The sequence below is a fragment of the Micropterus dolomieu genome, linkage group LG22 (assembly GCF_021292245.1).
Source record: "Micropterus dolomieu isolate WLL.071019.BEF.003 ecotype Adirondacks linkage group LG22, ASM2129224v1, whole genome shotgun sequence".
Classification (NCBI taxonomy): Eukaryota; Metazoa; Chordata; class Actinopteri; order Centrarchiformes; family Centrarchidae; genus Micropterus; species Micropterus dolomieu.
The window spans coordinates 17,074,765-17,100,928 of record NC_060171.1 but is presented as its reverse complement, the minus strand read 5'-3'; the positions used below and the strand labels follow the sequence as shown (position 1 = coordinate 17,100,928).

The 26,164-nt window shown below is 41.1% G+C and overlaps 2 protein-coding genes across 10 annotated transcripts in view; one reads left to right on the top strand and one right to left on the bottom strand.

Moving 5' to 3' along the window:
- Window positions 1-26,164, top strand: part of LOC123961794 (retinol dehydrogenase 13-like) — a 51,113-nt gene that overhangs the window by 794 nt on the left and 24,155 nt on the right. For 3 of the 8 annotated variants that reach the window (XR_006822785.1, XM_046037491.1, XM_046037493.1), the window contains exons 2-6: window positions 1,967-2,107; window positions 3,337-3,528; window positions 3,618-3,779; window positions 3,905-4,021; window positions 4,178-4,382. Coding sequence is in view for 7 of the 8 variants with exons in the window: in XM_046037491.1 (XP_045893447.1) it covers window positions 1,967-2,107; window positions 3,337-3,528; window positions 3,618-3,779; window positions 3,905-4,021; window positions 4,178-4,382 (817 nt within the window). In the remaining variant the exon portion in view is untranslated. Of the gene's footprint in view, window positions 1-36; window positions 392-1,966; window positions 2,108-3,336; window positions 3,529-3,617; window positions 3,780-3,904; window positions 4,022-4,177; window positions 4,383-4,809; window positions 5,613-5,637; window positions 6,617-9,903; window positions 10,132-14,592; window positions 14,735-26,164 lie in introns of those variants that run through there. The other 5 variants (XM_046037497.1, XM_046037494.1, XM_046037495.1 and 2 more) reach the window with 5 other exon arrangements.
- ankrd34c (ankyrin repeat domain 34C) lies at window positions 7,149-11,508 on the bottom strand. Of its 2 annotated transcripts, none has more exons than XM_046037490.1 (2): window positions 11,454-11,508; window positions 7,149-8,815 (listed from the first exon to the last, which is right to left on the bottom strand). In XM_046037490.1, exon 2 carries the CDS (start codon window positions 8,763-8,765, stop codon window positions 7,176-7,178), a length of 1,590 nt encoding a protein of 529 aa, XP_045893446.1. In that variant the 5' UTR covers window positions 8,766-8,815; window positions 11,454-11,508; the 3' UTR covers window positions 7,149-7,175. The 2 variants fall into 2 exon arrangements, with proteins under 2 accessions (XP_045893446.1, XP_045893445.1); XM_046037489.1 differs by lacking the exon at window positions 11,454-11,508 and adding an exon at window positions 9,745-9,783.

The following is a 26,164-nucleotide window of genomic DNA, read 5'->3' as shown; positions in this document are numbered from 1 at the left end:
CCCCCCCCCCCCCCCCCCCCCCCCAACGCTGACCAGGTGAGAAGACAGATGAGGAGACTCCACTCCAACAAGGCTGCAGGCCCTGACGGTGTCCGTCCCGGGGTGCTCAAAGCCTGTGCCCCCCAGCATTGTGGAGTCCTTCACCACATCTTCAACCTGAGCCTGAGTCTCCGTAGGGTCCATGTGCTGTGGAAGACATTTTGGCTCGTTCCTGTGCCAAAGACGCCACGTCCCAGTGACTCCAAGGACTACAGACCTGTGGCACTGACCTCCCATGGTCAGCCCTTTTCTGGACCCACAGTTCGCCTACCAGCCCCAACTGGGAGTTGAGGACGCCATCATCTTCCTGTTCAACCGCATCTACGCCCACCTGGACAAGCCAGCGAGCACGGTGAGGGCCATGATTTTTGACTTCTCCAGTGCTTTCAACACCATCCGGCCGGCCCTGCTGGGTGAGAAGCTGACAGCGATGCAGGTGGATGCCCCCCATGTGTCCTGGATTGTTGACTACCTGACTGACAGACCACAGTATGTGCGCCTGCAACACTGTGTGTCAGACAGCGTCGTCAGCAACACTGGCGCCCTGCAGGGGACGGTCCTTTCTCCCTTCCTCTTCACCATCTACACCACAGACTTCAACTACCACACAGAGTCCTGTCACCTTCAGAAGTTTTCTGACGACTCTGCTGTGGTTGGATGTATCAGCAAGGGTGATGAGGCTGAGTACAGAGCTGTGTTGGGGGACTTGGTCACATGGTGTGAGCAGAACCATCTACAGCTCAATGTGACAAAGGAGCTGGTTGTGGATCTAAAGAGAGCAAAGTGACCCCTGGATGGAAACAGTGACCCCTGTTTCCATCCAGGGGGTCCCTGTGGACATTGTGGAGGATTACAAATACCTGGGAGTGCACATGGACAATAAACTGGACTGGGCCAAGAACACTCAAGTCCTCTACAGGAAGGGCCAAAGCCGTCTCTATTTTCTGAGGAGGCTGAGTGCTATCCTGTTTGCTGTTGCATGCTGGGGCAGCAGGTTGAGGGTAGCGGACGCTAACAAACTGATCCGCAAGGCCAGTGAAGTTGTGGTGGTGGAGCTGGACTCTCTGTCGGTGGTGTCAGAGAGGAGGATGCTGTCCAAATTACATGTCATCTTGGACAATGCCTCCCACCCACTCCATGATGCGCTAATCAAACACAGGAGCACTTTCAGTGCAAGACTCATTCCCCCAAAATGCACCACAGGAAGTCATTCCTGCCTGTGGCCATCAAACTTTATAACTCCTCCCTTTAAGTGTCTGACACTTAGTCAGTTATTAAACTAGACCTCATTATCTATTTTCTGTTCAATATTACCTGTTTAATAATTAATGTGCTATATTCTCTGCTGCTATTTATTCACTAATACTTTTGGTTCACCATAATATTGTACATACCCACATACCTTTATATTTGTCTTTTATATTTTTATTTATACTATTATATTTATATACTCTTTATCTATCTACCTTTGACAAGTGTGCAATTGCGACAAAAGAATTTACCCTCGGGGATCAATAAAGTGATTCTGATTCTGATAAAAACACAATAGAGCTAAAACTTTCATGATGGCCCTCTTAATAAATTCTTCTAAGTTAAAACACATGCAAAATCAAAATAAACACACAAGACTTAAACACCAACAGTTGTCATAAACCCTAGTTACCTATTTTAAAAAACAACAGAAAAAATAGCTACTTCTGATATTTGGGAGGCTGGAACCAGTTTCACAGCTGACTGAAACAGTTGATTATTATTAAAATTGTTGCCATTCTTTTTAATTAAAACCTTTTAGGATATGAAAGCATTGTACATTTAAGAATATTTTGGTACAAAAGAAAAATCTGCAGTCCTGTAAACAGTTTTCTCAGGTGGCTATGGACGGTGGAAAGGTATCATCGAGATTAATTAACGCTGTACTTTATTACAGGAGTGGGCCTTTTTGGTGTGAAGAAATGGATGGCAGGTGGAGTGTGTCACAGCAAAGCCTCGTTGGATGGAAAGACTGTCTTGATCACTGGCGGCAACACTGGGATCGGCAAAGAAACTGCTGTTGATCTGGCTAGAAGGGGTTAGTGACTTATCTGGGTTTTATATTCTAGCCTTTAATGATCCAATTAGGGCCTGAGCACGAAACGTGTGAGGTCCCTATTGAAACTGAAGGGATTATTTTTCTTTTTTCTGGAAAGTAACCTCAATTTTGGGGGCCTAAACATACTCAAAAACTCACCAAACTTTGCACATAATTCAGACGCGACGAAAAATGTAGTTTTTTATGGGTTTTGCACATGGGCGTGGCAAAATGGCTTGCTAGCGCCCCCTACAGAGCAGCCCCCGGACAAAGTTTTACCTATGTGTATGGAGAGGATGTTGTTGTAACTTCAGTGTACATGCTGACATCTGCACCAAACTTCACATGCTTGATAACAGTCCCGCCCCGAACACATCTACATGCCAATATTCACTCAAAGTCATAGCACCACCTGCTGGCAACAGGAAATGACACATTTTACACTATAATGAACTACTCCTAGCAGGTTGGACGTATCAACTTCAAAACGGCGGTGAAGTCCCACGCTTCGCCATGACACAGGAAGTTGTTGTAACTTGACTGTACAAGCTCAGATCTGTACCATATTTTACATGTTTAATAAGAGTCCCGCCCTGAACACATGTACATGCAGACATTCACCCACACTCATAGCGCCACCTGCTGGCAACAGAATATGATCTTTAACAAAGCAGCCCACGTGGCATGTTTCACCTACATTTTGAATTTTATGGTCATTTTGGGATGATTTACAGGCTCCGTACTTTAACGAACTCCTCCTACATAGTTAGTCTGACCAACTTCAGGTTGTCGCTGTCTTCTCTAAACCCACTGACGATTAAAAGTTGTACAAACGGTGAGTTTTCTTGGAATGGCGTCCCCGTGGCGTGGCGTCCAAAATCGATGATTCGCCAAAAGAGGACGTTGTTGTAACTTCAGTGCTGACATCTGCACCAAACTTTACGTGTTTGATAACAGTCCTGCCCAGAACACATCTTCATGCCAATATTCAGTTATAGTCATAGCGCCAAGTGCTATGCAGCGCCACAAAGGGGACGCAGGAAATGATGATTAACACCTTTGTGCAGCGTACGAAGCACGTGGCAAATTCACAGCCACACCGGCAGAGCTCCAGAATCTGCAACGCAGCCACATCACACCTCGACACATTACACGTGCGAGGGCCCGCCCGAAACTGCTTGCAGCTTTAATTTCATTTGAAATGTACAAGATTTGCTGCTGTGTTACAGGTGCGAGGGTCATTCTGGCCTGTAGAGACATGGACAGAGCTAATAAAGCTGCAGAGGACGTGAGAAAGAGGAGTGGGAATGAAAATGTTACTGTTAAGAAGTTGGACTTGGCTTCTCTACGGTCAGTACGACAATTAGCCAAAGATGTCCTAGCAAGTGAAGAGAGGCTGGACATTCTCATCAATAATGCAGGTAGATATATAAATGAATGAAAGTGCATGGTGGTTGCATTTACAGTTGGGAGGTGTTAAACAAATGTCCACTAATGTTCTGACTTTTAGGTGTTATGTGCTGTCCAAAATGGCAGACTGAAGATGGCTTTGAAATGCAGTTTGGCGTGAACCACCTGGGCCACTTCCTTTTAACAAACTGCCTTTTGGATCTCCTGAAGAAGTCGGCTCCAAGCCGCATCATCAATGTCTCCAGTTTAGCTCATGAAAGAGGTGCAGTTTTTCTCTTTTCACTTCAAGAGATTTTATTTTCTCTTTCAAGAACGTCATCCTTTTAACTTTCATTTAATATGAAATACCATGTCCGCAAATAAGTGTGTATCGCTTTCCCTCAACAGGTCAAATCTATTTTGATGACATACATCAAGAGAAAGATTACCACCCTTGGAAAAGCTACGCGCAAAGTAAACTAGCTAATGTCCTCTTTACAAGGGAGCTGGCTAACAGGCTACAAGGTATTGAAATACTTTGTATCTCACACCAGACATTATGCAGTAATTTAAAAACTGCCTATTGTGTTTCTACTGTATTGTTTTTTGGATAACAACTTAGATTGTGTGCTCTTGTGAATAGAATGAAAACATTAGATCTTATTTCTTGGCATTTTGCAGGTACCGGAGTAACGACATACAGCCTCCACCCTGGAATAATCCGGACTGAGCTTGGCCGACACTTCTGGCCCACGATGCCCCTGTGGAAGAGAGTTGTCTATGCACCACTCAGGTTCCTCATCAAGTCTCCAAAAGAAGGGGCTCAAACCACCATCTACTGCGCTGTTATGGAAAGCTTGCAGAATGAAAGTGGACTCTACTACAGGTCAGTCAATGTATATCAGTAGACGGTTGCTTGAATTTTAATATGTGAGACAACCTCTATCAATTCAAAATGTCTCAATATATTGTGATATGGTAAATGGGTTTTTGCCACTTGGGGGCAGCAGAACGAGCTGTAAAAATGACATTGACACATTATGGCCTTAGAATGTTGGTGACAATGTGTTAGTAAACAATTGCCTATTTATCCAGCAGACACAGAGTAATATGAATATCCATGTTGGTCCACGTCACCTGATGAATGTTAGTCCAATATTCACTCTCCTATTTAACTCTGGTTTGCTCGCCTTAGAAAAATATCTGGCTTTTAAGCTGCTAAATGCTCCACTGTGTTCAGCAGCTAGTCGCTAACTTTGTCTGACTGCTGTTGGCGTACAATGTTTTGATCAGAGCTTTTCTGGTGAAATCAGCTGCTGCAGGTGGAAACCAAGTTGATGAGAGTGGAGCTGCGGGACAGAAAACCAGAACATGCATCTAAAGTAGATTAAAAAGTCCCCTTAGAGCTGAAGGGGTCTGCAGAGTTGGGGTTACTTTATCTGTGGGTTTGTAACCACAAGCGACCGCTTTAAAAATACACAGAGCATACAGTCATTTGATATTGATGATGTTAATATAAAAAAAATATTGATCGGTACAAATTTAATACTAGATTTTTGCACACAAATACTTTTCAAGACAGGACATCAAATCAGGTCATAAAACAGGACTCCGCTAAAGGCCCTTATCAAGTCAGTGGCTATTGTTCTTTGGTTATGATATTCCCACATTCTCATCCAATCAAATTACCACAAACTAATGGCCACACAGTTAACCTAGGGCTTTTGGGGCCAACGGGGATCCCAAGGCAGTGGCTTGCTTTGCCCGGCTGGTAATCCTGCTTTGGCAGAAGAGGTATTTCCTTCCATTTTGCAGATATTATCTGAACTCTGAACTGTTCTGCAAGGGAATAACTGTTTGAGTGTTGGCGCATGCGTTCATCTTGCACTGCTTGAATGAAAAACAAAAAAACTCACATTCTTTATACCTATTACACATACATTTTAATCTCGGCTGTCTGTAAATCTAAGAAAAAGTTAATCCTCACCAGAGTGAAGAAATACAAAATATTGATTCCCATCATTATTCATCATTACATCATTACACTTATCCTGAATAATAACTTATTCTTTTGACTAAATCAGCACAGTAGGAACGGATCGAGTCACGTGTTTAACACTCAATTCTGCAACTGATTACAGCAACTGCACCCCTAAAACAGCAGCCCCTCAGGGTCTTGATGATGAAGCTGCCAAGAAGCTGTGGGATATGAGTGCCTCTATGGTTGGTCTGACATAATCACAGTGACATTTACGATGCCGTCATCATCATCATCATCATCATCACAGTACCAATTGACTGTCAAGTGGCCTGAGGAAGGACTGGTGCTCTTACTAATGAGAGGCTGAGCTCCTACTTTTTATTGAATTTATTTTTCACCTGAATTTATTCAGGGGGTAATTCACTGAGGGCAGTACTCTATTTTTTTTAAATTTTTTTTTTTCTTCAAGAACACACTGATCCCATTCACACAGTTGCACATTCTAAACCTGGAAGCTGCCCAGTACAACCACAGTCTGATCTGCTGGCCACTGAGCAGCTCCACTGGAGTTGGGGCTCAGGGGCACCTCAGTGGTGGAAATGAGGCAGGAGCCAGCTGGGTCTGAGGGATTGAACCGACCACCTTCTGGTCACAAGCTTGCACTACTTAATGTGACAAATGAGTAAACAAACAGAAAACACAAGAAATTCACAAGTGATAGACATTTATTCAGAATGTACAACAAACTACTTGCAAAAATACTATGGATTAAGGTTTCTTAAACAGAAGCAGTGCTTCACAAAGTTACATGGAAGCTGTATGATCTGCTTTTGATTGCCATTAGTGTGAAATGACATTTTAATTGAGAAGTTTCACCAATTTCTGTATTGACTAAGGGCTTGAATGTCATTTAACGTTACTTAATTTCATCCCACAAGAATTACATGTGCTTTGAAAGTTTTTGTTTGTTAACAGCAACATTTATATTTTTTTCCCTCCTGGGCAATAAAGTGCTGTCATACATAGCCCGTTGTTTTACCTGTATCTTAAGGCATGTTTTTTGAGTTTGTGTGTTTGAGTCTTCATTTTGTTCCATGTGAGACCAACAATATGAAATAAAACACACTTTGGTTACATCATCATGAATTGAAAATGTTCCTAATACATCAAATGTATGTGTCCACTTTTTTAGGTTTCTTTATCTTGAAGGCACTTTGTACAAATTTGCTACAAACAGTCAAAATTCATCTTACTCAAAGCTACATCTCAGACATGTGCATCACTTTGTTCTCTCCCAAAGAACGCCCATTAATGGTGCTAATTACAAATGCACAAAGTGCAACCAAGTGGCCTGCTGGCTACAAATGGACCCTGTATGTTCCCTACACATTACATCATATAAGAGAGCTAGTTCAGAGGAAAAGTACCATGTCTTGGCAATTACATTCAAAACTGTAATACATGTACAGCAGATGTTGTGAAGAAAAGAGAATAATCCTTAAGGTTGGGTGTAACACAGGGAGGAAATCTATCTATATTGCTCAGTTTCAATATATATATGTGTATATATATTTTCATAAACATTGTTCAACATCTAGATGGCTGCGAGTCTACACAGCTGTACCTATGGATGTACTTCCTGACAATTTATGGTGATTTCTTCTCCCACAATATTTGCTGCATAAACACCATCACTAACTAATGAGCCAGCTCTTCAAAATCAGAAAGCTGTTTCATCTGCTCCACTTGCATAGAGTGCCTCCTCACAAGTTTCTTCTTGGACTTGAGGCCGCCTCTCTTTGGTGTGTTTGGTGCTACTGGAGCTATAGATCTAATACCTGTGGCCAGAGGTGACGAGGGCTTGCTACTAGCCCCGATATCAGGAATGGGAGGGTTCAGGTTGATGTTGAGAGGGGGCAGGTGGCCGGGCCTGGTGTGGGAGATGTGGTCCAGCAGCAACGTGCCCGAGCCTCTCCTCTCCAGGAGGCCAGGTGCACGCCTGCGTGCTGTGCTGGGAGAGGATGGGCTGGCGTTGCTGTCTAGAGATTCTCTGGAACTGGTCAGCATCGCAAGTGGAGAAGTGTTTAGTTTCCTCCGCTCCACTGGGACCTTAGGAGAGTCTAACATGGCAGAGTCTGAATAGAGCTGTGAGTCTGAGTCATAGTGATCATTCCCCAGACGTCTCCTATGCATTGTGTCTCTCAGACTGACGAGTCCACTGCTGCAGCTGCTGCTCTCCTGCTCTGTGGGCACAGTACTGCGCCGTGCCAGCGGCTGGTGCTGGCCAAGCGATCTGTCGTATGATGCTTTGGATGTTGGAGGAACTGACAGTGAGGTTGTCATTTTGCAGGGTTGATCACCCACCAGTGGGAATAAGCTGTCCTTCCCATCCACACTATTATGTCTAGATAAAGCTGACCTTTTACTCAAAGAGAGTCCGTTCACCCCTGCAACAACATCCTCATCAGGGCTGGCTTTCTTATTCTCCTCATGGGTGGCAGCTGCAGCCAGGACCGAGGGAGCAATTAGCCCCCAAGGTTCTGACTGCAGCCTTTTCAGCTGAGGCAAACGTGCGCGTTTTGGGTTTACGTGTCGGCGTGTTGGAGACGTGGGCCCGTTGGCGAGCTTCGAAGCTGAACTAGACGTTTTCAGCTTTGTCTGGAAATTGAAGACTGTATTTTGTTGCTCTTGCTCAGGTGTGGGAGATGCAGTCACATCAATATCAGACGGAGAGGTGCAGTATGATGGGGAGGACCTCTCATCCAACTCTGGTGATGGGGGGACATTTAGGTACTGTTTGGTCGTTTTAGTGCCGGATGGCGACTTGTCTGTGGTGATTATGATGACCTCTTTGCCTTTAGCTTTACATGCATCCAGGAGCAGTTTTAGGGTCTCCTTATCATCTGCGTTTATGGCGTAGACCAGGGCTGAGGCCCCGCTCCTGTCCTCCAGACTGGGATCAGCTCCATTGCCTAGCAGGTGATCCACTACTTCATGTCCAGCCCTGTGGATGCAGGCGTGCATTAGAGCTGTCCTACCTGCTTTGTCCTGTATGTTGGGGTCCGCCTGGTTGTCCAGCAAATACTTCACCAGCTTCGACTTGCTGACACTCTGCTGGTCAGTGTGTTTGGACATGCAGGCCACCATGAGTGGTGTCTCTCCACGTTCATTGCTCTCATTGATATACGCACCTCCTTCCAACAGGAGCCTGGTGAGTCTCAAGCGTCTGAGCCACACTGCCTTCAGAAGTGAGTTTCCATCTGTCCGCAGCTCCAATATATCTGCCATCTCCCAGCCAATCACAGATCTTCTCAGTGTTGAACTTACAGCTCACAGCCCTTTGAACAAATAATTCAAATAATTCAGCTTACATTGCAAAATCATTATAATTTAAGACTCAGTTGTTCGTTCCTCTGTTTTCCTAAAGCATCATCACCACCAGCAGGTGGCAGTCTGTTACAAATTAAATGTTATAAATATAACTTACAGGAAATATATTCTATGGATAATAATTCAGATGAAGGTATGGTGTAAACAAAAAAAAAAGTCGAGAGTGATCATGACCAAAAATCATGTCCACGCAGGAGACAGCAGCACCTGTTAGATTCACACACAAATCCAGCGGTGATATTTGGATATGAAAATCAAAGTTTATCTTGTTATCTCTGATGACAAGACAGCAGCTTGCTTCTGTCTTGTTACATCATATTGATGGAGGCGACGAGGAACGTCGAACAAAAGCAGCACCAACCTATAGGCTAAGTGCGCAAGAACACCAGCCTTGTTCATCTTTTTCTGTTAGAAGAAAAATATTTCTAAGAGACTGTAAGTTAACTTGATTGTTTTGATATCTAAATTATTATCTAATTTAAATAGCGACAACACAGACATCTATTTAGACAGTCGACATTAATTAACAGGGCACTGTGATGTGTAAGAGTCGTTGTCTATGGTTCTCATTCTGGATAACTTGGCGGCAGAGACGCGCTCTATGACAGATTATTGGGTTGGTCGTCTAATTATGCGTTTAATCCTGCATTTGAAATGCAGGATTTTAATGTAAAGATTAATTTACATTATGTATTACATTACCCATATAACATATCAGATGTTATATATAATGCAATAGCCTAGGTTAATCTATTTTTACCAGCATCCTCTATGATGAAGAAAACAGCGACGCAAAACAACGACGTGAAGTTGAATTAATTAAGCTTCGTTATCAGTCATTTTGTTGTTTCAACTTAGTGTTTGTTAATTATCTTACCTGGTCAGAGGAGAGGTTTTCCATGCTCAAAGTACCCAGCGCTTTGCCATGTAAGAGGGAAGGAATCAGAGCGAATTAATGATTCAAAAGAGAAAGTTTGTTGCACCTATATCCCTATTTTTTTGCTGTGACTGTTCCCATCTGTGCGTCCTACTTCAGGTTACAGTGTGCTGTATCTCCCTGGCACCATAGCACATGAGCTGTGTGGCTTTTGTTATGGAGGCACACTACATCAGTCCAATGGGGAGTATTCCTTTCACTGCGCACTGAAGGATCATAACCTGGAGATGCTGCGTGTTATAAATAACTTAAGTTGTTGCTTGCTGAATGAAACGTGCATTCTCTTGACGTCAGAGTTGACCAAAAATAAATTGCGTCTGATGAAAACCTCTGTCCTGATCCATCATATCTGTATGATACAAACAGAAACGAGTGTCTCCTTACCAAGACATAAATACTCTACACGTGTGTATTTTTATTTCAGTTATTTTAAAAGGTACTGTTCAATTCTACATGTGATGGAAATGAGGGAATAACAATGTGTTACTGGTTATGCTGTAATACCTTTGTGAATCCATGCCTCAGATAGTAAATCTGTGCTATAAATAAGATTGAATCTTTATCCAGTGTGGAACATCACTGCCAGTTGTTAGAATAAAGACAGTCTTTCAATCTGCCATGTAGTAAATGGGCACAGCGAAGACAATTCAGCTGTAAAATATGACAAAGGAATCTGTTCTGGGTCACCATCATTAATGGGCTTCCTCTCACATTAAAATCAGAAATCATAATTTACAGGCAGTTGTCATTTAATAATGTGAGCTTATTTATGCAAGTCTCCAACAAACTCTGTCTCTGATTGGCTTGTTTCATCGCTCAATAAATGCAGAGATAGAGCAAAAATATTTCACACCTATATATTTACTGCACAATTAAAGAGGGCAAAACTTGTAGCAGCCATCGCAGCTATACAGCCTAATAGGGACATTTCTATTTTTAGGTTGCTATGAGACAGCACAGAAGCAGTTTCTAATGAGAACAGTGATGTTCTCAGCCCTGCAAGGAACAGGTAAATCAGACACATAACATTCCACCAAGGATGGGGAGGCTTTTTTTGATGGTTTGTTGTTGTTGTTGTTGTTTTCACTTGCGCAACTATCCCACCACCACCACCATGTTCAATCATTAGTTGTCCGACCCCTGCTCTTTTCCTCTGAGACTGGGACTAATCACTTTATGACCCATCCGACTTGTCTCAGAACTCCAGTCGTCAATTCTGGCAGTGATTTCTCACCTGTGATTGTCTTCTCAGCCTCTGGAGAGACGTGTTGTTTACGAGTCTCAAGGATAAGGTGGTTTTACAAAACAGCACATAGGCTACTCTATTCACCAAATCAGACGGATGTGTCCCTCCCATTCGAGAGACACTGTGGTTGAACATTGTAGTTGAAATGTCTGTGTAAAGATCTGGTAAAATATCTTTATTTGATCAAGTTAAATGAATTAAGATTTGTTTTATGTCTTGAAGACTTATTGTAAGTATCAAACAACCAGAAGGAGCTTGTGACATACGCCCCCTAAATTAATAGTTTTTATTCTAAGAACTGGATGTTTCAGTGCTTTTAAACATAGAAAACCTAAATTGCAACTGTCATTTAAATGGTGAAAAATGCAGGATTTTAATTATTGTGCACTTGATTGGAAATTACCTGTATCAATGACAGACCTGCTGTCCTGCAGAGGCATGATGGACCATTGAGAACAAGGCCAAAGCTCACTGGCTTAGACAGATGCAGTAACGTGGGGAGCCACAGGAACGTCAGCAGTCCTGATCCAACATGATCTTTGCCCCAGTGAAGCTGTCGTCGGTGGTATATTAAAGGGGAAATAAATAATTAAAGTGGCGAGAATAAGCGCTGTCACCCCTGGGAGCACTTTCCATTTTCAGATATCTTGCATCGCAGCTGCTGCTCCTCCTCCCCTCCTTTCTAAATATAACCTTTTCTTCCATCCGCATTGTGAGATTTTTACTCAACAGACTACAGTAGCTCTGAGACTATTTATAGATCCTGACATGTAAAAGTGATCAAGTTTAGAGTCTGATCAGAATGTCTCCTAAAGCAGTCAGCAACAGAAAACATGATGACTGGCCTTAATCCCCAAACAATGTCAATGTTTTAAGAAAAAAGAAAGGAAACAGAAATGGATTTAAATAGTGAAATGAAAATGGAAATAAGCTCTAAATGAATATATGCAACCTGGAATTGGTTATTCTGGTACCAGACCCCTACTTGGTCACTATGTCTATTTTTTAAAATCGTACATTAATTAAAATGTCTGACTTCATTGACTTATCAGAGGACAGAGGGAATTTCAACAATGATGTCAGCAAACCTTTGAGAAATGTTCTATTGATATGTCACACTCCTTATATTTTTAGACTTTAACTCTTACAATCCCTTGCCACTTGCATATCTGACTCTCAAGGTCTCCTATTCGTTTTAAGTACGAATGTGATGCACATTCTCTTGTTCAGCATAACCCTATTTGAAAATACAAAAATTTGATGTGAATAATTGTATTTAAGATTTATGATGGATAACAAACATGTAGAATTTAGGTCTGCCTAGAAAATTTCTGTCACAGAATGCATTTTATTTGAATTCTGAAGCTGTCAGATGTGTTAGCTCGGCAAATTAATTATCGGCAAATTAATTAATTGAAAGTACAACAACATTTACTCAAAGTAACTTTACCTCAGGTTTTTCTTTAGTCAAATAATGTTACTAACTTTTCTGACTCCAAAGAGCTCAAGGGTCAAAACCTAGAATGTAACAAATAAATGTCTTGCTTTTGTTTAATCGGTGCAAAAGCCTTATTGTAAAAACAAAAAATTTCTGGTTTACTGAAGGCTATGTGTCAAACTGTTTCTTGGTCAGGACCAAGTGGAGTGTCCACTGGCTGCCAGGTAACTGTTCATAGCCAAAAAATAGCCCTACAAATAAAAGCCGTAAATTGTCAATTTGTCACATTTACACTTTTTTTGTAGCTGTTTCCCCGGTATAGTCTTTGTGCTAAGCTAAGTTAGGTGGCTGCTGGCAGTAGCTTTGGTGTACAAACATGCAAGTGTTCTTTGATTCTTCTCATTATAACTCTCGGCAAGAAAGCAGCTAAGTGCATTTTCAAAATGTCTAATGTCGACTAATGAGGTAGAGAATACAATTTTCTATGACGTACACTGTTTACGATTGGAATTTAAATTGAGCCCAGACACATCTTCACAGTCCCGTAGAGCTGATCTAAATCTTCTGTCATAAGAAATCTGCTGCTGTCATACAAAAGGATGTTTGATATTGTCAATACAGAAAAATCCACACAAGCAGTTTTTATACAGTTAACTCATAAGTGAGATCTTTTTTTTTCATCCTGCCCATTTTTTCCATCTTGAGATTTTTCCAGAGCCTATATCCTCTGTTGTTGCTGTGCTGTTTGTGTTTCTTCCTCTGTGCTGGTTGCCTCTTTAAAGACTGAGTTTGACATTCTCATGGCATTTGGTGTCTCTGCGATTGTATCAAGTGAATGCGTGGGCTGCGACAGCAATGAACTGGCACGAAACCTGTTGCAGCCTTGCACTGGACTGCTCCATGCCTCCTTCCTACCTCGGCAGATTTAGGAAAATGCCTCCAGTGCAGCTTAAAAACCTGCCACCCCTCACATATGCTGTGAGTGATTTTTTTCCCCCTCATCACAATTATGTCCCGTGAAGAATAGCACATTTTCAGACACTTTGATCTTTTCATATTGAGAAGTGTTACTTTGTCATTCTTGAAACCTTGAAATGGTTCCACTCCTCCTCTGCCCCCTTCTCCTTCATCATTCCTTCTGTTCTTTCACATCTCACAGTGCAAACCAACACCTGCCCTTCTGGTGAGCAGTAATTGAGTGGAGCATTATTCAAGAGCATTATACAGGCAACAGTTTCGCTGGGTGATCATTGTGTATGTCGGCTGTATCCTAGGAGATTGGTGCATATCTAATAAGAATTTGTTACTCATTTTGCAGAGTGGGCACTTTGATGTCCTCTGTGTTGAATTTTCTGTTTTAGCACAACATCCCTCTAATGAAGCAGAGGGCTTGAAGCTTCAGAATTGGTTGCTTATCAACTCTGCACCCACTTATTAAGAGTTGTTGCGGAGCCTTTAATTGGATATTGGAATAGGAGGCGCCTTAATGGCCTGTCAGTAATGAAGTAGTCAAGATATATCCACAGCTGACAGTATTGTTAACATCTTTAAAAATGTTACCATCAATATCCAAACACTCATGCACTCCCACTTTCTTCTTCATGTTTCATGATGATGCTTCCTGCTGTCCTCTAAATGTGATTGTAAAAGTGTTTCGACAATTTATCTAGTGACTAAGTAACTACAAAAGTGCAGTTCACCACAGGGTGTGTCTGGGGGCATGTGGGTGAGTAACAGGAAGTGAAGGGCAGGCTGTGTGTCCAGCGTACATGCATGAGAGTAGTGAAGTGAAATGTTTTTTTTGTATAGTATAGTCTCAGTTTTCTTTAAGATGCAAAGAAACCTGTAATGGTATTGTAAGTGTCCTGGGTTTGCCTAACTATATAAAATTAAGGAAACAATAAGTGGGACAGTAAGTCCAAAGTTCTGAATTTAAAGGTGCAATGAGTAAGAATGACAAGATTTTGTCTGCCTGTCGAAATCATACTTCAAACAAATAGTTGGCAGCAGCTGTTAACTGTCGCTGCCATTAGCTAGTGAGCTCAATTAGCCGTGCAGCTAGTAGCAGTCCCATTAGCTAACTATGCGCTGCATGTGTGCACAGGAGGATTGGACTGCTGGGAAGAGGAGGATTTCAGGCACCAGAATGGCACTGGGCTCAACAGCCTCCCAGTGAACACTGAACGGAACCAAAGTTAAAGACCAATGGAGGCCAGTTTGACAACAATGAATACAGTACAGAGGAGATTTGTTTCGGTTGAGTATGGTTTAGTTGAAGCTGGGGAACAGGACTTTTACAGATAAATGAACATCCAGGTAAATCTCTCTGTATTTCGCGCTATACAGTTTTTAAATCTGGTGTCTGTGGCGACATTCCCAAGCAGGCACACTGGTAATGATGCGTTTACAGCAGTGTATAGTTTCAGATAATATGCTGTGGCAACATTGTATTGTGTGCAGCCAAGCCACTATGAAGCCACTTCAATTGACATCTCTATCTCATGGCTCTGGAGCAACTTTTATCATTTAATATCATTTTCCAAATAACTGCAGTCTGCCTGCAAATACCAACACATGCACATATAATTCAAAGCATCCTAATCTATTACCACTCAGAAACTTCTTTTATAATAATCTGACTTAATTCTCGAAATCTTAGATTAGTAGTATTTTATTCCCAACAGTGGCCCTAATATGTTGTAGTTGACAGACTATAATTCCACCTTTTGGTTTTGTGTTTCTTTCACTTATTTGCAGCTGACATTTGTGTACCAAGTTCATTGACTAGACACTTACAGAAAACAATGGTTTTATTTTATCAGAATTATTGCCAGGTACAATTCAATAGTTGCTGGAGATTGGTAAGGACATACTGTACCTACCTAATTCTACACCCTTGTTAGCATTCTCACTTAGGTAGATTTCTCTGCCACACAATACATAAATATCTTAGATATAATGTCAGAACTGTTACTTCTTCATATTCTGTTGATAATAGTACATTTTTTGAATGTTTTAAATAAAAATTTTTATGGATGCACCGAAATGAAAAAACGAATATAATGAAAACATTTGCCGAATACCAAACACCGAACAAGTAAATTCACATTTTTGCCATTTTTTTTTACGATTGCATAAATTAAATTGTCAAAATGTGCTTTTTACTCAGTGTTTCCCACAGGATTTGGAGAGACTATGGTGGGTGGGTCTGAGGCCCACGTGGGTCCGTAATGATAGGATAAAGTCGCTAACCTGCCTGTCAGCTCGCTCTGGTCCGTTTCACTTACCATAAAGGCTTGAAAACGTGTGCACTTTGGCTAGCTTAATCACCTTCTCTAAAACGAGTGAAAGAAACACTCAAAGCGGGTCAGATTGTTTGTTGCCTTTTCTAAGAAGTCAGCCCCAGATGAAGAGGATGTGCTAGGAGACAATTCAGCAGAACAGTGTCTGCAAATGGCGATTTTTGCGTCTTTCACGAACACTTTAAAATGCTTACACACTGCCGACATGTCAACGTAATTGTTCGGTAAAATTTAATCAGGCTTTTGACTTATTAGGCCGAACACCGAAAGAGCTTTTTTTGCTATTTTCAGCCGATATGCGGACTGCAACAGTGATAAGTCTTGTTTTAAGCATAGCCGATTGTCAGGAATGCCTTTTGCTATGTCATAATACATATCATAAAATGGTGAATACTGGTGAAGAGGCGAAAGTCAAAGCTTTACGATAGGCTCAGTCAATAAAAAAGTTTTTTTATGAATCTCGCAACCACAAGAGCTTCTTGTGCACAAAATATGCACAAAACATATTTGGTCGATGTAATATGTATGTAGTATGCGCGACGTGTGTCCATTTCTTTCCACTGTACAAAAATTACACATTACAAATTTCACATTAAGTAAGTAATTAAAACCAAACTTATAAGAAAAATTAACACTTGAACACCTAAAATGACAGAAACCATCTTTGGGAAAAATGTATTTGATGTGTTCATAGATTTTGCCCCCATCCGCTAACATGGAGAGTTTGTGACCTATACCACATCCAGCCATAAGGGGGCAATCACGATGTTTTGGCTTCACTTTTGGGGAGCTGTCATGTTGTCCATCTTAATATCCCTGTCAATAGAACAGATACACATAACACACAACCAAACGCATGATCCCCTCCAGGTCACTGGTAGAGATAATTAGTGGCAAAATTGATGTTTTAGTCGTCTGTCACACCTCTGTTCACTCCGCCAAATCAAAAGCTTACCAATGTGTCTGCCCCCCATCGAGCGGAGAGCTGAAACTCTCAAATAAGTTATCTAATGAAACACTAGAGAGAAAACACAGCCATCAATACACTTCCAGGGATACCTAACTGTGTACTGAACACCCTTTTGTTTAAAGATTTTGTTCATCTAAACCTTTTAATAACTCCATGTATAGTTGTTATAACTGCATTAACTACAGTAAAATAAGTTAGGAAATGTTGATGTTGCTTAAAATTTAATTCGGTGCGAATAGTGTTTCGCGCCATGAATTCATCACAGACTGTTTCAGAGCTGTTATCTGTCAGAGGTTTGGGTCTGTCGGAGCATGTGGGTACATCAGTGTGGATGAGTGGATCTTCTGGCAGTGAGTTAAATAACTTTACTCTGCTCACGGTTCACACCCCAGAGACTGTGACGTCTTTGACACCATGAGGCACTCTGACCAAAATACACCTCCTCTGCAGCACAAGGTGGGGAAAGAGATTTTTCTGTGTCTGTTGTTGTTGGTGACGTCAAATCATTCCTGTCCATCCTTGAGGATGTCAGGGCTCATCTGCAGAATCAGACATGACAAGACCAAACAGGATCAGCCTGGTCTCTGCAAAATGAGTCCTCTCTAGGTGACAGAACTAACAATAGATCTGAAGCTTCACAAACATGGCTACAAGGCAGGATACGACCTATTAATCTAAGACTGACTTATGCTCCACTGGGTGCATCCATAATTAATCACTGAGCAATTGATTCAACCACATCAACCTATAGTAGGCTGAACTTTACATCTCTTTATATATCTCCTTTAATACATTTAAGTAAGTGTTTAATCAGCCACAATTCTTCTCCAACAATGAAAAAGCTAGTGAATGGAGGTTTTGTTTAGAGACGGTTCTTTAGGTTTCCAAAAAGAAAACTTGGCAAGTGGAAGACAGTACAAGCATGTTGGGTATGATCTGCTGCGTTAGGAGGTGGGAGGAGCTGGCAGGTACCAGAAGACAAATGCAAGTCAGTAATTGTTGCTGGGTGCTTAAAGAAAGGAGCTGTGAGACAATAAAAGCTATCACACTAAAGGCATTCCAACTCCTCAGAGATAAATCGCTCTTACACACACTGTCTGGTTTGCGTTGTCTGTGGAGCTGTAGTTATGCTAAACGCCTAAACCATAAATGTCAACCTCATGGTGGTGATAGATGAAAAGTCAAGGGATCACCAAAGTCAGTAGAATTTGTCCAACCAAAGTGGTGGACCAACTGACCACGCTGCTAGCATGGATACAAATATCCAGATTGATGGTATGACATCACCATTCAGTCAATCATAGTCATGTCAATAAGCAGGAATTGATCTGAATGTCCGAAGGTTACCTCATCTCAAGATGTTTTTTTTATGTCACTAACTGCATGTGCTGGCAAACAAGAGCATAAATCAGCATCCTGGAAGCATAGTATCACCTGCGTATCATCTTACTTACTAGCTGACACAGTTGGCTGAGCAGCCTGTGTTTGTGTCCTGCTGTTTGCGCACACAGACCAGGCAGGATTCATATCAGAGCTTCAAACAGGAGGTAGAGCCGAGTGAGGGCTCTCTCTCTGCTTGAATCACAACTCTCACGGTTTTTAAACCCTTTTCCTGTCTGATTTCAATTCAAAACAGGCATGACAACAATTCACCACCGTGGTGATCTGGCTGCTAGTCTGTTGGCAAAAATACTTGGTGTAAGGAAGATAACAGACATAATTAAAATACACAGCGCTTGGTTACAGGGAAGGAAAATTAATCTGCATCCTGGTTCCCAGTGTGCTTGTGAGGCCCATAGCACTGACATCCCTGCTAGTGTTCCCTTGGGCCAGGAGCTCTCATACCTGACTGAGCAGATCAAGATAAGAACAAGTTATCTTTGCCTCACAGCACTCCACATCCCAGGGGGAGATCACCTCTCTAAGTAGACACGGCAGCCTGGGATTCAATCAAACCAGAATAGTACCATTTACTATCTGTCTTTCTAACTTCCATCTACAGTCACTTTAAAAGCATGAGTGCACTGAAATGTCATCAATTGTTCACACAGAATAAGAGTGTCTGCTTTGAGGGCTTGAATCCTATTTCTGCCCAAATGACCTGTAGGTAAGATGGACTGCCTTGAAGTAGATGCAGCTTGTTGTTTGAGGTTGTTATTTTAGCATACAAGAGACCTGTGGAAGCAGCTGGACTTGATGTAAAGAAAACATGTTGAAATCTCAAGTAATTTTATATCAAGTATTTATGACTAGACTAGCAAAATTAAAAGAGTTTAACAGTTAAAAGCTCAGCGACTCTGCTCGGCTGTCAGAGTGTGATTGACAGTGTTGGAAACACAAGCAAACAACCCCACAACTGTCAAAAGATTTGGATTCAAATGTTGCTAGACTCTGATTGGTGCATGGAAATACAATACATGACATCAGCTTTCTCCAATTTAGCCATGCCCTCTTCAAACCAGTGAGAAAACAAAAAATACAGAAATACTCTCATGTCACCAAAACTTTGTCGAACTTTAGCTGAAAATGTTGTGTTCATATAGGACCCCATCGCTCATAGTAATAGGCTAATTGAGAAAATAGCTTTTCGGGGCCTTTAAGATTGATATGTGTATTAAAGCCCTAATTGACATAATTGGACAGACTACATCTAAATGACCACATCACTGACAAATGGAGATGAAATTGCTGTCAAAATAAAAAAAAGCCAAAATAAAACATATACATTTGTATTCATATCTGTAAAATATATTACAATAAGTCACAATACACATGACGCAGAATATGAAAATCATTTAGACACTACAACCATCATGTACCCCACCCCGCGACCCTGTACGCAGGATAAGCGGTTAACGATGGATGGATGGATGAACCATCATGCAGACTCCGAACAGAAACAGAATGAGCAGTCTAATTCCAGACTAATCACATGTGAAGGAACACACTGGAATCTCTGAATCCCATTACTGCTTTAGCCATGCTTCACCATTAAAGCCGAGTGAATTGATTTTTCTAGTTGGGGAATGAAAAGACAACACTGACATATTATCACCTCATAAGGTAGTTGATGAACATGTTTGTAAACAGTTGCTTATTTACACATCCAGCAAACATGGAGCAACATTATAATTCATTTGGAGTTGTATTTCTGGCCACCTAATAAATTAAAGTCCAGTATTCTGTCTCTCTTGATCGGTTTTTGGTCTCCACCCACTCTTTAGCTGCTAAATGTGACTCCATGATCCACATAGAGTCAGTTTATCAGAGCATTTTTGCTGAAAACAACAAACTATGATGACCAGTCATCACAGTTGAGGGGAACTCTTTCACATTACACGTAGTCATTTGAGCCATTGTCAATATGAAATAAAATTCATTTGTGCAGCTTTAAGTTTTTTTTAATGACTCAGTCTTTCGCAGACGGAGGATGAACTGCTTTCGGCCCCTTTCATTACACTGGGCTCTCCCAGTGTTTGTGTGAAGAGGAGTTTTGCTCTAAAGCCAGCGTGACAGAGCTTGATTTGGCACATTTCAAGAACCATATCTTGTGTGGTAGGATGACGGCAGTGAGTCTTGGTTTGAAAGGCTTTCAAAGTTACACCACTCTGTGTAGATAAAGACTTCCTATCAGCTCAGTATAGCGCGAACCAGGGCACTACTTCATTCTGCAGGGTCACGCAAGGAAAGGGATCGACCTCATCTTAGCTTTGACCTCAAAATTGGCTTCAAGAGTTCCTGTTCTGAGTTTACTGACATAATGTATATTTCTGTTTGTTATTTTACCATTACATTTCCTGATGAGTCATTCAATTCTAATGTTATTCTCAAGGATTGCAGATCCTCTTTTTCCTCTTAAGCCACATTTTCCTTTTAATGACACACATCCCGTAGAGATGGAGACACCCAGAGAGCTGCTGGGATGTTTTCCATGGCACGATTGTGTCAGTATCACAATGTGGTGACTCATGTTTATCATCTTCTCTCCTGTTGTTTCTCCTCCTAATATGAGGTTTGAACACTGTGGAGTGAGAGTGTGTGTGTGTGTGTGTGTGTGTGTGTGTGTGTGTGTGTGTGTGTGTCAGTGTCTATGTTAGTGTCTGTGTTTATGTTAAAAATGGAGTGTCATCAAAGAATTCATTGTGATGGAAATTATATCTACTATAAATACATGAAAAATACTATGCACAGTTACAGTGATATCTTGGAAACATACATAATTTAAGAAAAGACATGTGATCTTTCAATTAACTGTCAATACTATGTCTAGACCATAATTTGTCTTCTCTGGCAACACATTAGTTGTGTGATGTCCTTAGACTCGACCTGCTATCATGCACTCTATTCAGTGGGAGGCACTGAATGCTGAATAGAGAGGCAACCTGATTTCATTAGCACTGATCAAAGGGTTCATCGTGCATTTCAACATGTGCCTTGACAAAATGGTCACAAAGACTCATAGACTAGATAACACAACAACAAATTTGATCCACACAAGAGGACAATGAGTTGTGTTTCCTAGGAAATGATGCAGCGGTTAAGGCATTATTGAGCACAGAAGATACTGAACCTCACATATTCTTTCACTCTCATTGATCCAAACTGTCTGCACATGCATGCACTAATCTATGACTGATCTGGATACAGCCCTTTAAAGAACACAGGCTTTGAAACACTCACTGATCTGTGCTCACAGCCAGCTGTTGGCTTTGCACCCAAATTGGTAAGTAGATATTGGGGAGGAAGATTTTGGGTCACCACTGTGAAATCAATTACATGCTCTGCAGTTGCACTGTGACAACACAGCTCCGAACCTGCAATTTGTCAAATACTACTCTACATTAGTGCTGCTGTAGAACTTGTATCTATTCTCAGCTGCTGTGATTTTGCCTTGAAAATTGGCAAATGTTAATTCAAGTAATTTTCTGTGTCACTGGTTGTGAGCCTTTCATATGTGCCAGTGAAAAATCTGTTGCACCTCCACACTGATGAGGAGATGTGGCTGTTTCTGTGTTCAACGGTTGATACAGGCACAGATGGAGGGGCTGTGCCCTAAATAAATATGTAAGTAGCCATGCTGAGTTCCTAGTCCTCCTGCTGCTCCCACTGATGCTATTGATCTAATTGCTCTTTTAAAGCCCAAATGCCTCAACTGAGACGTTTCCAGTGTAAACTAGTGAGCAAAAGAGGCTTCAGGGATCCTGATTCTATGCTGCTCATTCTGTCATCCCATTCATATTCACAACTCTGCACAACGGATGTATTTCATACTTACTACGGACAGCCGTGGCTCTGGAGGTAGAGCTGGTTGTCCACTAATCAGAAGGTCGGCAGGGCGATGCAAGGCTCCTCCAGTGTGCATTGAGGAGTTGAAGTGCCCTTGGGCAAAATTCTGAACCCCAAATTGCTCCCGATGGCACCTTGCATGGTAGCCACTGCGGTTTTACCATTGTATTTAAATTTCTTTATTATGTCAGTAACAACACTGTGGCACCATGACATCTATATCATAATTATTATAAATCATGCACAGTTAGCAAGTTTGTAAGCAGCGCTGCATAATTTGCATATGAGTATCCGGCATTGTTTAAGCAATTAGAAGAGGAGGATATTTGAAGGAATAAAGGTGAGAGAGGCACACCAAGTTCATTATTGCAACAAATGTACCGTCCAATTTATCCATCTTGGAAAAGTTCTTAAAGAAAACTCCAAAGTTGGGTGCATTCATGATGACATGTCCTCGTTCCTCAATTGAGCTTCTCTCTCCTGCAAATGTTTTATGTAATCCACGATATCATCAAGGTTGGCGTGGTGGTGCAGTGGTTAGCACTGTTGCCTCGCAGCAAGAAGGTCGTGGGTTCAAACCTCGGTTGCCCCAGCCGTTCTCCCCGTGTCCGTGTGGGTTCTCTCTCGGTTAATTAATGTCTCCAAAATTGTCCTTAGGTTGTTTGTCTATGTGTGGCCCTGCAATGGACTGGGTGTACCCCATCTTTCGCCCAATGTAAGCTGGGGTTGGTTCCAGCCCCCCGCGACCCTGTACGCAGGATAAGCGGTTGACGATGTGGTGGACAAAGACAATGACAATGTCTTTGTCCACTGACCCCTAAAATAGATACAACAGATTTCAAATAGCCAATTACCTCACTATAACAGCTACTGATCACAGAAGAGCAAATGATAACACCAACAAGAGCAACATCTTTGTGTATTTATAGGGATGATTAATGTGATTCCCAATCCAGGACAGCCGACTAGAGAGCACAAATCCATAAGGAACTGTGGATGGTTCTGAATGGGGTCATCTAAAACAAAATCAAACAAATGTGAATGTGCATATATGGTAGAGCGCATTTGCCTGCTTCTGGTACTTTGTTTTTAGTCCGGAAACCAGTCAGTTTCTGGTGTGACCACCAGTCTTAGCTCTTTGAGTTCAACTCATGATGAATGGGGCAAAAACAAAAGTGTTGCGTTTATAATTTTGTTCAGTGTATGTATAGGCAGTTGTGATAGATGCTGATATATGTGCCAATCCCTGTGTAGAATAAAAGCAACAGTACAATAGTAATCGGAGCAGTGAGGGCTGAAGTCATATGTCCAGAAGAGATCCTCCTCCTAGTCCTCTGGTAGAGGACCCGAGCTTGAGGATGACACATAACATTCCGCAAGGGGTGAGAGGGGGATTTTTTTTATATCGTCTGTTTATATAATTTCAGTTTGAGGATTCAATTATTTCAAACATTTCCATAAAAAGATAAGTTATTCATGCTGCATTATGTCATCCTTATTTTTCTTAAACCTGCAATAACTGAATTTTTTGGCTAACTTGGGGACAGTGGAAACAAGTTGTGAACACAGCATTGATATCATAGCATCATCCTTTATTATGGCAAACTTGTTGGCAAAGAGTTGCTTATTTTACACATTATACCGTTACAGAGCAACATTATCATTCATTTAGAGTCATGTTTTCTGGTCACCTGGTGAATTTCAGTCTAATATTCACTCCCCGTTTAGCACTTTTGGGTCTCTGCCAACTCCTGAAAAAGATATCTGGCTCTTTAGCAGCTAAATAACCATGTTCACCAGCTAGTCGCTTACTGTGTCTGTCACCCACATGGTGCTGTTTACAGCTGCTTTCTGTGGCTGAAAACAACACGAAGAGAGCAGAGAGAGTGACAAAAAAAAGTAAAGTTGCGCACCAGAAAGCTAAACAATGAGCTGAAACTTACTTTAAAGCTGCAAGAGCTGCAAATCCAAGTGATCATTCTCTCAGGTTTCATCAGCAACCCCTTTCACATTGCACATTGTTTTCATATTCTCATTTGATGTGTTCCTATAATAAAAATATTGATTATAGCTGCTTTAAGAACATTTATTTTGCCTTTTGCCAAAGTTGCTTAAATACTGAGATGTTTGATGATATGATGATTGACTTGATGTCTTTCATTTACACAGTGGATGGTACATTTATTATTGTTGGGTTGAGGACTGTAGTAAAATTTCTGGAGTGGGGAGGGGGGCTGAGTCTTATATTTAACTTAAAGTCAAGTACCTCAAAATAAATGACAAAGTATGTCTTTGTTTCATACCTTCAAGGACGACACATCATTGTTTCAAAAATAAAGTTTTTTTATCTTACAAAACTATGGCTAAGGTTTGGTTAGATTTAGGCAAAGAAATGACTTGGTTAGGGTTAGGTTAGTTAAAATTACTGCTTTGTTAAGGTCAGGGAACGACTCAGGTTAAAAGAAACCACTGACTGTAGATAGGAAATGGGGTTAAAAGTCAGACGTTGTATTGGTACATCCCTCATCCTTCTGCTACGGAAGCGCATTGCGTTCACCAAAGAAAAAAAGATTGGAAGCCTTATCTCATAATTATGAGATCAGGATGTCGTAATTACGAGAAAAGATGTCATAATTACGAGAAAAGATCCAGGATCTCGTAATTATGAAAAAAGATCTCGTAATTAGAGATGACTGGAAAGGTGCCATTTATTACTGAGTTCAGTAAAGTTGGAAATAGATTCACAGATTTGAGCTTCCGGGATCAATAACTCGGTTTTTTTTCAATATTCAATAACTTCAAAGTTAAAGGCTGTAGTGTCTCAAAAATCACCCCACAAATCATTGATATCCTGCTTGTGATACTACAACACTTAGTTTGTAGAAATATTGTTTCGCATAATTTTGGAAAGATTTTCTCTTCAGTAACTTCACTTTTAAGAGTTTTAGTGTCTCAAAAATCACCCCACAAATCATTGATATCCTGCTTGTGATACTTCAGCACTTGTAGAAATATAGTTTTGCATAATTTTGGAGAATTTCTATCTTCAATAACTTTACTGTTATAAGCTGTATTGTCTCCAAAATCACCCTACATGTCAGTGATCTAATGCTTGTGATACTACAACACTTAGTTTGTAGAAATATAGGCTTGCATAATTTTGGGGTGTCTTCAAAATCACCCCAATCATCAATGGTCTCATGTTAAGAATAGGTGCCACCAAAACTTCCCCTGAACACTTACGTAACGAAATAACGTCCCCAAACACTTTAAAAAACTTTACATCGTGTCCGTTTGGGAACAATCAGAGAACATTATAAAGCAATGTCCTTGACACCAGCAGGAAAGTTATCAAAATGTTCTAGGAAAGTAAAATGTCTAGCTGGGTATCTGTATAACAGTGAAGTTATTTAATATAAAAATTGCCCAAAATTACCTCACTTTTCAAACTAAGTGTTGTAGTATCAGCAATAGAAGACCACTGATGATTGAAGTGATTTTGGAGACACTACTGCTTATAACATGACATTTATTCATTTAGCACACACTTTTATCCAAAGCGACTTACAGTCGCTATATATGTCAGAGGTCGCACGCCTCTGGAACAACTAGGGGTTAAGTGTTTTGCTCAGGGTGGTGTCTCAAAGTGGACTTGAACCCGGGTCTCTCACATCAAAGGCATTTGTTTTATCCACTGCCCCATCACCACCCCTTAGCAGTACCAGTAAAGTTATTGAATATTAAAATTCCCCAAATTATCCAAAACTATATTTCTACAAACTAAGTGTTGTAGTATCACAAGCAGGGTATCAATGATTTGTGGGGTGATTTTTGAGACACTACAGCCTTTAACAGTGAAGTTATTGAATATTGAAAATAGACCTACCTAATATTAGGTATGCAAAAGTCTTACGCTAAACAAAGTGTTGTAGTATAACCAGCAGTATATCATTAATGTGTAAGGTGATTTTGGGGGCACTATATTGTGTAAGTGTGAAGTTATTGAATATCTCTGCAGAATGTGTTTTCGGTGTTGCACTTTGCAGACGGTCCCTGCGCACTCGTCTCACAGCCGGCTGCACGTAGAGACCAATGTCATTTGTTCTGCTCCTAGGAAG

Coding starts and splice junctions, on each gene's coding strand:
- ankrd34c (XM_046037490.1), bottom strand. CDS start 8,765: ATGGCAGATATATTGGAGCTGCGGACAGATGGAAACTCACTTCTGAAG.